The sequence below is a fragment of the Ovis canadensis genome, chromosome Y, assembly GCF_042477335.2.
Source record: "Ovis canadensis isolate MfBH-ARS-UI-01 breed Bighorn chromosome Y, ARS-UI_OviCan_v2, whole genome shotgun sequence".
Taxonomy (NCBI): domain Eukaryota; kingdom Metazoa; phylum Chordata; class Mammalia; order Artiodactyla; family Bovidae; genus Ovis; species Ovis canadensis.
The window spans coordinates 7,807,281-7,820,631 of NC_091271.1; the positions used below are offsets into that span (position 1 = coordinate 7,807,281).

A 13,351-nucleotide genomic window follows, 5' to 3' on the forward strand; every position below is an offset into this window, starting at 1 on the left:
TAACACACACAAGCCTTACCCTATTGAACACCAGGTATCTGCACTTGCTTCTGATTTATCAATAGACTGCCTATAAGATATAAAAGCATCCTGAACCTTTCCGATACTTGAATAGCACCTGAAAGAGGGAATGAACAAGGTAGACAGAGATATACAGTTTAAATGGATTTATATTTCCACAAACACTTAAATAACTTTATTACCTTGTCAAAATGATGTATATGGAAAGGGAAAATACTTGTTAATCAAGATATGTGCTTATACATAGTGATTTTAATGTACATTATACTGCTATTAAATTAACTTTCTGTCTTATGATTGCAAGCAAATGTTATGTAACGTATTCTTTTCAAACCATTACAGCCAGAAATGGCAACCCACTCCAGTGTTCTTGCCTGGAGAATCGCAAGGATGGGGGAGCCTGGTAGGCTGCCGTCTATGGGGTAACACAGAGTTGGACATGACTGAAGTGACTTAGCAGCAGCAGGAGAAGAAACTTTAATACAGAGCTCTTTTATACGTACTTTAAACTCAAGCTTCTTATGTTCCAAGAATATAAGAGCTAAGTAACAGAGAAATTAAATGTTGATAGTGACCTCAATCAGTACATCCAAATTTTTCTTCCTGAACTTAAAGATAACAATGACAAACATTTCTTAACTTATGAACAACATAAAACTGAGATACAGTTAATATTAAAATAAACACAAAAAAGGGTACAAAAATGCCTAAAGAACGGCTGATTTGTGGGCTGACAAACATCAGAAAGGGCAGTAAAAGAGACAGAGACAGCAATTTCAAAGAATGCATACAACCTTAGAGTCTTGAGGCAGAATTAAAACAGGAACAATAATGCAAACAAGGATAGACATTAGAGACAGTATGAATATTAACAGACAAAAATTTTTTTAACGAAAGAGTATTTTAATGACCAGACAAATGCTGTATGTATCTCCTGCTTCACTTAATGTTAAGAGAACTGAAGCACTAAGTAAAGCTGGGTTTTAGCTCTTTCTGCTACATGAATTATTATGTTACCTTGAGAAAACTACTTCCTTGAATTCATGTCCCCTACTTGCAACATGAAACGGTAAAATAAGCTGCTGTCTGATCATTCCTAATTTTTTCAGTTTTCTGCGTGTGGCAGACTCTTAACACTTTCATTACCAGTGTTACTACTGTACTGCAACATCCCTATCTCAATTTAACACACACATCTCACTCAAGAAACAGTAATAATATAAAATAAAGCCTTGGACACAGAGGTAACACCTTTTTTAAAATACTAGGATCATCAAATCTCTATAAATTTTACAGACATTGAAATCCTCATTCAGAGCTTCAGTAAGTTTTTTTCATCTAACTAACTATGGTTACACTGGGTTTCCTTCTGCCTACGGTTACTCTCTCAAGAGAAGGCAATGGCACCCCACTCCGGTACTCTTGCCGGGAAAATTCCATGGATGGAGGAGCCTAGTAGGCTGCATGCAGTCCATTGGGTCACTGAGAGTTGGACCCAACTCAGTGACTTCCCTTTCACTTTTCAGTTTTATGCATTAGAGAAGGAAATGGCAACCTACTGCAGTGTTCTTGCCTGGAGAATCCCAGGGACAGGGGAGCGTGGTGGGCTGCCGTCTATGGGGTCGCACAGAGTCGGACACGACTGAAGCGACTTAGCAGCAGCATGGTCACTCTCTGAACTCCGAGAGTTGGTGATGGACAGGGAGGCCTGGCGTGCTGCGGTTCATGGGGTTGCAAAGAGCTGGACACGACTGAGCAACTGAAGTGAACTGAACTGATGGTCACTCTCTAGTTGTGGTATCTGGGCTCCAGGGTGAGTGAGCTCACTAGCTGCAGTGTATAGGCTTAGTTTAGTTGTTCCATGGTATGTGAGATTATCCCAGACCAGGGATCAAAACCATGTAACCTGTACTGGCAAGCAGATTACTACTGGAGCACCAGGAAGTCCTTCAATAAGCTTTAAAACATCATTTGTCAGAAATGTGACTCTGTTTTCTATTAGTAAAGTCAATTAGAGGCAGCATATCCAAAGGCAGAAGGGAAAAGAAACAAAATTATGGGAAAAAACTAACATTAAAAATAAATGCTGTCTAGGGACTTTCCTTGGAGAAGGCAATGGCACTCCACTCCAGTACTCTTGCCTGGCAAATTCCATGGATGGAGGAGCCTGGTAGGCTGCAGTCCATGGGGTCGCTAAGAATTGGACACACTGAGCAACTTCCCTTTCACTTTTCACTTTCATGCACTGGCGAAGGAAATGGCAATCCACTCCAGCGTTCTTGCCTGGAGAATCCCAAGGACGGGGCAGCCTGGTGGGCTGCCACCTATGGGGCTGCACAGAGTTGGACACGACTGAAGCAACTTAGCAGCAGCAGCAGCAGGACTTTCCTGGTGCTTCGGTGGCGAACAACATCCTGTGCTGCCAATGCAGGAGGCCTGGGTTTGGCCTCAAGTCAGAGAAATAGGTCCCACATGCTGCAACTAAGACCCTTGACAACCAAATAAATAAATATTCTTTTAAAAATAAATAAATGCTGTATAAAATGATCATCTTTGGCCCAGAAGAACTATTATGTAATTGAGAAATCTAGACTGGGGGTCCATATTGGTAGGAAAAATATTAAAAAGCAGAACATATATTGTTTTAAATTCAGATAACCTCAATTAATTCCTCTGTAGTATCCTGCTTTTCCCAAAGAGATGGGAAATTATATCTTTACTAAAATGAAGATTTTAAACATATTTTTTTACATGTATTGTACATGGCTGTGATTAAACAGAAACAACAAAAGGATCCCTTATACTAAAGAGTCACATACAATGTAAATGACATTATGCTACAGATTTTTATCTTGGATCAAAAGGAAAAAAATATCCTTTGTCATATTCTTTTAAAAATCTAAATTAGTAGGAGTGCTAATAAAAAAACCTAATATTATGTGTCACACTCTCCTCTTTCTAAAGATAATTGTCTTTTAAAATCACCCCATTATAATAAATTTTGCACAAAGGTAAAAATTATATTAGCTCCAAAAGCAAAAACTACTTAGTTCATTTATTTCATTTACTAAATGCTTGACTGGTAACAACAAATGGAAATGGAAGATAAGAAAGATTCAGCTTATCCCGTAGGATCTTTAGCAGAGGAGAAAACACTAAAAGGAATTCAAACTAGACTTTTACAAACCTAGAGGAGATTAGAAAAACTCTATAAGGAAAGTAGCTAACTTTATTAAACAAAATTAATCAAAAATGAAATTTTTAAAAAAGAAATTATTTTAATAATAATCTAAATATAAGTATACTTCCTTTTTAAAAGAAAAAGCCACTAAAAGCTAATATTAACACAAAACCTAAATGTGAATTAACCTTTACAGAAATAAACAAACTCAATGTCAATAAGAAAGGGGCAAAATTTACAGTCAAACCAAGTAAGACAATTAAAGTTAAATTTATAACATTGAAAAAAGGTACTGATATATCTAATAAACAATCCATTCATTAATCAGTGGAAAATTCCAACTTCACACGGTTTAGACTTTTTAATATGCTAGACACAATCATCACATAGAATAAAATGAATTCTCTGTTAAATAAATACATTTTAAAAATGATAAAAATGATAGAGGAAACACTTTAAATACTGAACAGAAAAACAATACCTCAATTAGCATATGACAAAATTCTTTAAAACTCCTAAGTAATTCAAGTCACAAGACAACGTGAAATGAAATCTAATAAGCAGAATAAGAATTCTTCAGTAAAAGCACCTAATTCAGAATGATCTGAAATGATCAAATTTACCTTCCAAAAATCTGTTACAATGTTTTTAAAATAAACTGCCACTAAGGGTATTATAGATTACATTAACATTTTAGATTATAAACCACCTCTACATAGCACAACCCAAGAGTCTGGTCTCACCTGCCAAGGAAATACCAAGACTGGCCAGAATTAGGATCTGCCTCCAATGACTTTTGGAGATACTGAATAGCACAGCTTTCCTTGGTGGCTTGGTCTCCTAATAGATCCACGTTATGATGCATCCATCCTATAATTAATCAAGTGGAAGCCATTTACCCATGATTCAACCACTCTTCTAGCCTCAAGAAAATCATGAAGCACACAAATACCCTTCTTGTATATTTATTTACTTATCTTGAATCAAACTTTCCTAAATTTTGAACTATCAAAGGTAGCTACAGGAAAATCCATTTTACTAAAAGGGATATAATCAACAGAAGGAAACTTAAAACATCTAGGGCACTACAGAGAAGTCACACACAGATACTCCTTTTCTAAATTTAATTTGGAAAATAAAATATTGATTTATAAGCCAAAAAGTATAAAGAGGATTAATTTACGTATTCTTCAAAGGTTGAAATATTTTGAAAACAATCTAGTAAGTCCATGTTTATCTCTCAGTAATAAATGAAACTAAAAATATTCAAAGATAAATTATTAAAAAGAAAACCTTACCAAAGATCCTACAGTTTACTTGCATTAATTATTTTCGAAGAATCCCAAACATATCATCAAAAACAAAATATTTCCAAAGCTATATGAATATATATATAAAAAATTGGTTCCAAAACAGATAAAAGCGATACAGCATTTGAATAATGAAAAAGTAGAAGAGTTATAGCAGCAAAGACAATGGAAAGATTGGACCATGAAAAAAATGTTAAACACTTAACACAAATGGAAATATAGTGCTTTAACTGTCAGTCAAGTTATAAAATTACCTTTGCAAAAGTATATACAACCTAGGCAGAAGTATGACTAATTGCTTTTGACATTATAGGCAAAATACTGCCATTTCAAAAATACATTATCACAAGTTAATTAAAATTTAGAAACTATTTGCTCAAAACCAAATACTGAAACAAAAAGCAAATTTTAAAAACCAAATCTAAACATTAAATATATATATGATAAATAACTAACAAAATGAATTACTGCAGAGTATTCTTACTATCAATAAAGTAGTAGTAATAAATTACATTATTTCTGAGCACCAAACTTTTGCTTTTTAAACATAAGAATGTAACAAGTAGCTACAGAAAATAAATAAAATATTCTTTCATTTTTAGGTGACACAGTTCCATTATGCCACATAATAAAACACCCTATGAAAACAAGCTCACAGCATGTAACTACCATTTGAATTATTTTAACTCATTTAACTTCACAGAGTGCTTATAATAAGCACAGAGGAAATGCTCAAACCTCTTCTAGAGGCCAATTACTAAAGAAGAATGTTGAGAACTTAAAAGGAGTGGACTGGACCACTGAATGTAAATTATGAGATGAAATATGCTAGATGCGTCAGCAAGATTCCGTGGAGGAAATGGCAACCCACTCCAGAATTTTGCCTGGTAAATCCCATCGACAAAGAAGTCTGGCAGGCTACAACTACAAACTACGGGGTCACTGAGTCAGACACAGTTGAATGATTAAAACAAGCAAATAAGGAATAAATATATTAACTCTTGACCAGAAACTATGGGGTCACTGAGTCAGACACAATTGAATGATTATACTAGCAAATAAGGAATAAACACATTAACTCTTGACCAAAAAAAAAAAAAAAAGGAGAGAAGTACATTTACAACAGGAATATTTACAATATAAAATACTCACTTAAAATACAATCTCAATACACATCACAATTAATTCTAAAACACAGGAGTTTAGTGAAAAGTTATTTTTAAGCAGAAGAATTAAAACTGTTCCTACCCAAGCCCACCAAAGTTTTAATAATAAAGCATTATGTAATAAAAAGTAAACTTTTATGTACCTAACTGTTGTAAAACAGTCGCTTTTACTTGTGCAGGTAGGTTTTCTGTCTGTAAAAGCTGTTCATAAGCTTCCTTCGCAGAATGATACATTCTCTAAAGAGCAGAAGATATTCAGAAAAAAAGATACATCATTACTGAAACAAAAAAAAGTTAACACAGATATAGAACACAAACTAGTGGTTACTACTTGGGAGAGGGAATAGAGGAGGGGCAAAATAGATGAATTAAATGGGTTAGGAGGGACAAACTATTGTGTACAAAAGGGGTAAGTACAAGGATGTATTATACACATAGGGAATTTAGTTGATATTTTACAATAAATTAAAATGCAATGAAATCTTTAAAAACTGGAATATCTATGTTGCATATATTCCATATATAACATCAACTATACTTCACCTAAAAAAGCCTTTAAGCATAGAATTAATGTTTCAACTAATAAACTGGAATAAACACTCATATATATGTTACATACATCATAAAATTAAGCAGTATATGATTCAGACAATAATATTTTTAAAGTTTCCATTATGAAAATAAGAGGTCTACTTCATTAACTGAATATTTAACTCTGTATCACCAACTTTCAAAATAACAGCTAGTAAAACTACACTTCAATCTAATATAGTATCAGTAAAATATGGTAATTGTAACATTTGCTGTTTCCCACAACTTATGGGGGAAAAAAAAAATCACCTTTAGACATTACTTAATAACATTCACAAAGCTGTAGAACTATCCTACAAGCTGATGGATAATTGACCTGGAAAGAGTTTCAATGATATGCACATTTTATTAAGCAAATACAATTAGTGCTACTACTATCCTTTACAAAGTCTAAGAGGAAAAGTAGTAAATTTAATTTGCATTTTAAAGAATACTGCTTTAATAGAAAATGTCCTTGGAAAATATTTATAAGCAATGAGGTATTCACAATATAACTTTCCATAGACATGATAAACAATATTCATATTGAAGGTACAAGCAAATTTACAAATGAGACCACTGCCCACAGTTCTCCTTCAAAAATTACTGTAAGACTAAAATCTTTTATCGACACTGTGATGTTTAACTCAACCCTTCCAAAACAACAGAAAATGATAATAAAAGAAAACCCAAAGTATGGTGTCCTTAAAACATACGTGGAAAAGCCCGATAGACATTTTTACAATCTTAAACAAAAAAGAAAAAGATGGTGAAGTCATTTCAAAGACATATTTTATTAAACAATATTTCTATTTTTCAAGTATTTATTTATTTGGCTGCGCTAGGTATTAGTTGTGGCACATGGGATCTTTGTTGCATCATACAAGATCTTTTGCTGTTCATGGGATTCACTAGTTGTGGCACAAAGACTTGGTTACTCCATGGCATAGGGAGGTTCCCCATAGGGAACCTCAGTCTCCTGTTCCCTGACCAAATATAACCAGTGTCTCTTGCATTGCAAGGTGGATTCTTAATCACTGGCCCATCAGGGAAGTCCCAAGGACACCGTATTAAGTAAACAGAACAATTAAATGTATAAATTGGGGCTAAAAACAGTTTTTACTCTAAACTAAATGAGACAAGCAAAGAAGGAAGAAAAGAAAACTCTACACTTTTTATCTCTCATATACACACATACACATAAGAATGCCATAGGTTTAACACAGACAGCAAACCAACATTCAGAAAGCAGCCCACAAACAAGGATACACAGTTGCCAAGCATAAACATACAATTAATAAATTAGGCAGGATACAAAATTAACAAGAAAAAATCAGTTGAACCAAGCTGATAGCAATCAGAGGAGGACACTATAAGGATCACGTATGTTAGCCTGTGGAGTGTGTAATTATAGCAGAACATGAAAGTATTAATACACAGCAGGAAAAGCAATGTATACTTCCTATAGAAATGGCAGTATAACAATATGTAGGAATTGTTGTTACCAATGCAACACAAACATATACATCTGTAGCAGATCTTTCACTCACAAATATCACAAACACTGATTTTTTTAAATTCTGAAACTTAATAAACTTAACAGGTGGAGGTAGTGTTTAGTCACTAAGTCATGTCCGACTCTTGCGACCCCAAGGGGTGTAGCCTGCCATGGTCCTCTATCCATGGGTATTCTACAGGCATGAATACTGGAGTGGGTTGCCATTTCCCTCTCCAAATACACTTAATAGGACATTCATCTTTTACTTCAAGAAAAAATCATTTAATTCATCAGTGTTTAATTTTTTAAAAAGTTCCATTCTTGCAATAATAGTTTTATTTAATGTTACTGTTACACGTGGAAACATCCATCTGTGCCAACTGAAATATATAAGCAATTTTGAGAAAGACTTTAGTGAGTGCCTGAAAAAGTTTTTTGATGTATGTAATAAAAATGTTTGTGATGTATTTTTGAAATGTTAACAGGAATAAAAAAGTTTGACAAACAACTATGATGCTAATTACACACGGAAATGATTCCACAATATATACTAATAATGTTGTATACCTTAAACTAGCACAATGTTACTTACCAATTATATACAAATAAACTGGAGAAAAAAATCAACTGTATTTTGATATATTAACAGAGGATAATTCAAAAAGGAAATTAAGGTAACAAGTCAACTTACTGTACCACTAAGAAGAAAATCAACTTAAAATGTGCCAAATATGTAAAAGACTTAATTTTCTTTATCCATTCATCCATTATGATTATTTTCACATACTAGCTTTTGTTAGTAGTGCTGCAGTGAATATACGAAAACTAATATCTCTGAAATCTTGAATTTAAACTTGTTTTGAATAAACACTCAGAAGTCTGAATAATGGCTCCTATGATACTTTAAAAAAAATTAGATTCTATGATACTATTTTTAATTTTTGAGGCCTCTTCACACTGTTTTTCTGTACATGCTATACCCCTCTGCCTTCCCACCAATAGTATGGGAAGTAATTTCATTTTCTTAACAATACTTGCTTTCTTATGTTTTTTGATAAAAGCAGTAGATATGTCTTATATAAAGTATAAAACATTTTTAAAGACATAATGCACTTTTAATAGATGATAATATAGGGTAAACATAACCTTCATATGCACTGGGAAACCAAAAAACCCATGCACTTGCTTTGGTGCAATACTTGCTTCTTTGCACTGCTTTGAAATTGAAATGAAAATATTTCTAAGGTGTTTCTATATTAAGATAACAACACTTCCTGAGGCAATTTAAGGATTCAATATCTCTATTAAAACCCTGCTGTAATTTGCAGATATTTTAAAAGTGATCCTAAAGTTCATATGCAGGGAATTTCAAAAGACCTCAAACAATTAGAGAACTAGAAATGAACAAAAATTTAAAAACTTAATATATCTTGGATTAAAATCTACAGTCTTCTTCATCATAGACTATGTCTTTATTTTTTCATTCATCATTACAAAGTTTCAGAAATAATTCAAATTATTTTCTCACAAATAACAGAAACAAAATGTGGCATACATATATTAATATAATACGTATAATTAACCTAATACTTCGGAAGCATTACTATGAACAAAGCTAGTGGAGGTAATGGAATTCCAGTTGAGCTGTTTCAGATCCTGAAAGATGATGCTGTGAAAGTGCTGCACTCAATATGTCAGCAAATTTGGAAAACTCAGCAGTGGCCACAGGACTGGAAAAGGTCAGTTTTCATTCCAATCCCAAAGAAAGATAATGCCGAAGAATGCTCAAACTACCACATAACTGCACTCATCTGACATGCTAGTATAGAGATGCTTCAATTTCTGCTTTATTGACTATGCCAAAGCCTCTGTGTGGATCACAATAAACTGTGGAGAATTCTGAAAGAGATGGGAATACCACCTGACCTGCCTCTTGAGAAACCTGTGTGAAGGTCAGGAAGCAACAGTTAGAACTGGACATGGAACAACAGACTGGTTCCAAATAGGAAAAGGACTAAGTCAAGGCTGCATATTGTCACCTTGCTTATTTAACTTATATGCAGAATACATCATGAGAAATGCTGGCCTGGAAGAAGCACAAGCTGGAATCAAGATTGCTGGGGAAAATATCAATAACCTCAGATATGTAGATGATACCACCCTTACGGCAGAAAGTGAAGAGGAACTAAAAAGCCTCTTGATGAAAGTCAAAGAGGAGAGTGAAAGAGTTGGCTTAAAGTTCAACATTCAGAAAACTAAGATCATGGCATCTGGTCCCATCACTTCACGGGAAACAGATGGGGAAACAATGTCACACTTTATTTTTGGGGGCTCCAACATCACTGCAGATGGTGACTGCAGCCATGAAATTAAAAGACACTCACTCATTGGAAGGAAAGTTATGACCAACCAAGACAGCATATTCAAAAGCAGAGATATTACTTTGCTGACAAAGGTCCGTCTAGCCAAGGCTATGGTTTTTCCAGTGGTCATGTATGGATGTCACAGTTGGGAATATAAAGAAAGCTGAGCACTGAAGAATTGATGCTTTTGGACTGTGGTGTTGGAGAAGATTCTTGAGAGCCCCCTGGACTACAAGGAGATCCAACCAGTCCATCCTAAAGGAGATCAGTCCTGGGTGTTCATCAGTTGGACTGATATTGAAGCTGAAACTCCAATACTTTGGTCACCTGATGCGAACAGCTGACTCATTTGAAAAGACCCTGATGCTGGGAAAGATTGAAGGCAGGAGGAGAAGAGGATGAGATAGTTGGATGGCATCACCGACTCAATGGACACAGGTTTGGGTGGACTCTGGGAGTTGGTGATGGACAGGGAGGCCTGGTGTGCTGTGGTTCATGGGGTCACAAGGAGTCGGACATGACTGAACGACTGAACTGAACATAATACTTATTTCTGGTATCTACAAGAATTAGTTCCAGACCCTTTTTGGATTTCAAGTCCCTTATATAAAATGGAGCTATTATTGCATATAACCTATACACATCCTTCCACTTGGTTTATTCATCTCTAAATTGTTCATAATACCTAATACCTACTTCAATGCTCAAAAATAGTACCAAGAATGTAACAAGTTCAAGTTTTGTTTTTCCAAACTTTCTGGAATTATTTTTCTAATGTATTTTTGATCTGAAGTTGGCTGAATACAAATATGCAAAACACACAAGCACTGAGGGCTGACTGCACAAACAGGGCAAGGTTAATCAGCTTTCAAATAAAATCTGATACATGTTACAACACAGAAGAACCTAGATGATACTATGCTAAGTGAAATAAGTAATTAAAAAAGACAAAAGCTATACCAATCTATTCATATGACATATCTACAAGACACATATACAGAGACAGAGAGCAGAACAGAGGCTACCAGGGATTGGGTTAGAGGAGACTGAGTGGTTACTGCTTAATGGTGAAACATTTTCCACTAAGAGTGATGAAAGATTCCAAATAATGCAACACTGATCTATACACAGTGCAAATACAGCAAACTCTACACTTAAAAAGTAATCCACAGAAGTAAGACTTACAGCTAATATAACATGATTCTTTCCAGAGACAAGTTTTAAATGTATGGATATATTCTTATCTTCAACATGAAAATCAGTGAATTTTGAAAAGATTTAGGGATATTAATATGAGTGTTCTTTTGAGGTTACTGGCTTGAGAACTAAAAGATGAGTCTGACTAGGAAGATTTTTGTTTTCAGTAGTCTACTTCAAACTCTGTAAGCTTACTCAAAATGTTAATATTAAGAAAAATAACCAGAATTACTCAAGAAAATATCCAGTGAAAGAGCTCCCCTATAAAAAAATTGATAAAAGGAGTCATTCAGACTGAAAGAAAAAGACAGTAATCTGAAGTTATATCAAGAAATAAAGCAAACTGATATAATTAACCTACCAGGTACACTTAAGAGTCAGTACTACTGTTATTTTTGATTTACAAGTAATCTTCTGGTTTCTACATAAAGTACCAACAAAAAAAGAATACATGTTTGTCAGTGGGTGTGTGCATGCATGCTGGATGCATGTTAAGCCATCTCCATTGTGGCAAGTCTTTGCAACCCCATGGACTGTATGTAGCTCACCAGGCTCCCCTGCTCAGGGGATTCTCCAGGCAAGAATACTGGAGTGGGTTGCCATGACCTCCTCCAGGGGATCTTCCTAAAGCAGGGAGGAAACCCACATCTCTTTTGTCTCCTGCATTAGCAGGCAAGTTCTTGAGCAATAGTGCAAGCTGGGAAGCCCCCTCTAAAAGAAATCAGTTCAGTTCAGTTCAGCTGCTCAGTCGTGTCCCATTCTTTGCAACCCCATGAACCGCAGCACAGCAGGTGTCCCTGTCCATCACCAACTCCCGGAGTAAAGAAATCAGGTCTCCTTTAATGTTTTGTTTGTTTTGCTTTTTCTCCGTGCTGAGTCTTCACAGGTATGGAGTCTAAATATGTAATTTGTGACAGTAACAACAATGAGTGAGAGTAGAGAATAAATCAATAGACAAGAAAAATATTTGCTATTGAAGCCATGGTTTTGTTACTTTAACTAGACTGCTGAAAATTCAGAATGTTAAATAAAGCCTAAGGAAATGAGGAATATAAGAACTCGAAGACGAGTATCCTCAACACCCAGATCTGTTTTGGTTCACAATCTGTTAAGATCCAGGCTGAGTAGTGGACAAACCAGCTAATCTCCAACTATATTTACAGCTGTTTTCCATCACTCCCATCTGCCTCCTGCTTGAAGAACTCAACACACGTAACACATCTGAATCATCCTGAAACCCCACTGCACCCACAAGCCATCTGTCTGTGGAAATTTGTCTTCCATGAAACTTCTCGTGCCAAAAAGGTTAGGAAATACTGCTCTATATAATATGAGAAAACAAACAACAAAAGGATAGAGGTAAGCCGTCCATTATCAGAGTAATTACCTTAAATATATTAATTGTGCAATCAATGTCAGTTGGCACAATGTAGAATAGCCAATTCCAGTACACTGTTCACAAAAGACACAGGCTAGACAGACACAGACCCTGATGCTGGGAGATCCTGAATGCAGAAGGGAACCACAGAGGATGAAATGGTTAGATGGTTGGTATCCCTGATTCAACGGATCCAAGTTTGAGCAAGCTCCAAGAAATGGTAAAGGACAGGTTAAGTCTGGTGTGCTAAGTCTATGAGGTCACAAAGAGTCAGACACAGACAGCGACTGCTGTCAATAACAACAGCTGAAGAGTATTCTTCCTGCAAGAATATTCAGAATTATATGCACTGGTATCTGACTGCAAGATGAACTGGTCACTTAGGACACAAGAAAGGAACTTTACAATGTACACGTTCATGTCTTTTTATTCTACAGTAAAACTAATCAAAAAGGAAAGATATTGTAGAAATGTAAAAAGTTCAAAAATTTTTGTTTCTTAAACTCTTTAGAGGCTACTTAGAATCATCCAGTAATGTGACCTCTTAGTCCATGCAGCTTTCATTAAATGTTTTATATTTCTTAAATTTTGATCTCCATGACCAATACTGGGATAGTAACTCATCTCGTCAAGTGTTAACTTTTTGAATAAAACTAGGGTAACATTA

General features: G+C 35.0%; 1 protein-coding gene across 6 annotated transcripts in view; it reads right to left on the reverse strand.

Moving 5' to 3' along the window:
• The window catches only part of LOC138431429 (lysine-specific demethylase 6A-like), a 168,922-nt gene that overhangs the window by 59,442 nt on the left and 96,129 nt on the right, over positions 1-13,351 (reverse strand). For all 6 annotated transcript variants that reach the window (XM_069573578.1, XM_069573579.1, XM_069573575.1 and 3 more), the window contains exons 9-11: positions 5,822-5,915; positions 3,946-4,072; positions 20-118 (exon numbers count right to left, since the gene is read on the reverse strand). In XM_069573578.1, the coding sequence (XP_069429679.1) occupies positions 20-118; positions 3,946-4,072; positions 5,822-5,915 (320 nt within the window). The remainder of the gene's footprint in view (positions 1-19; positions 119-3,945; positions 4,073-5,821; positions 5,916-13,351) is intronic.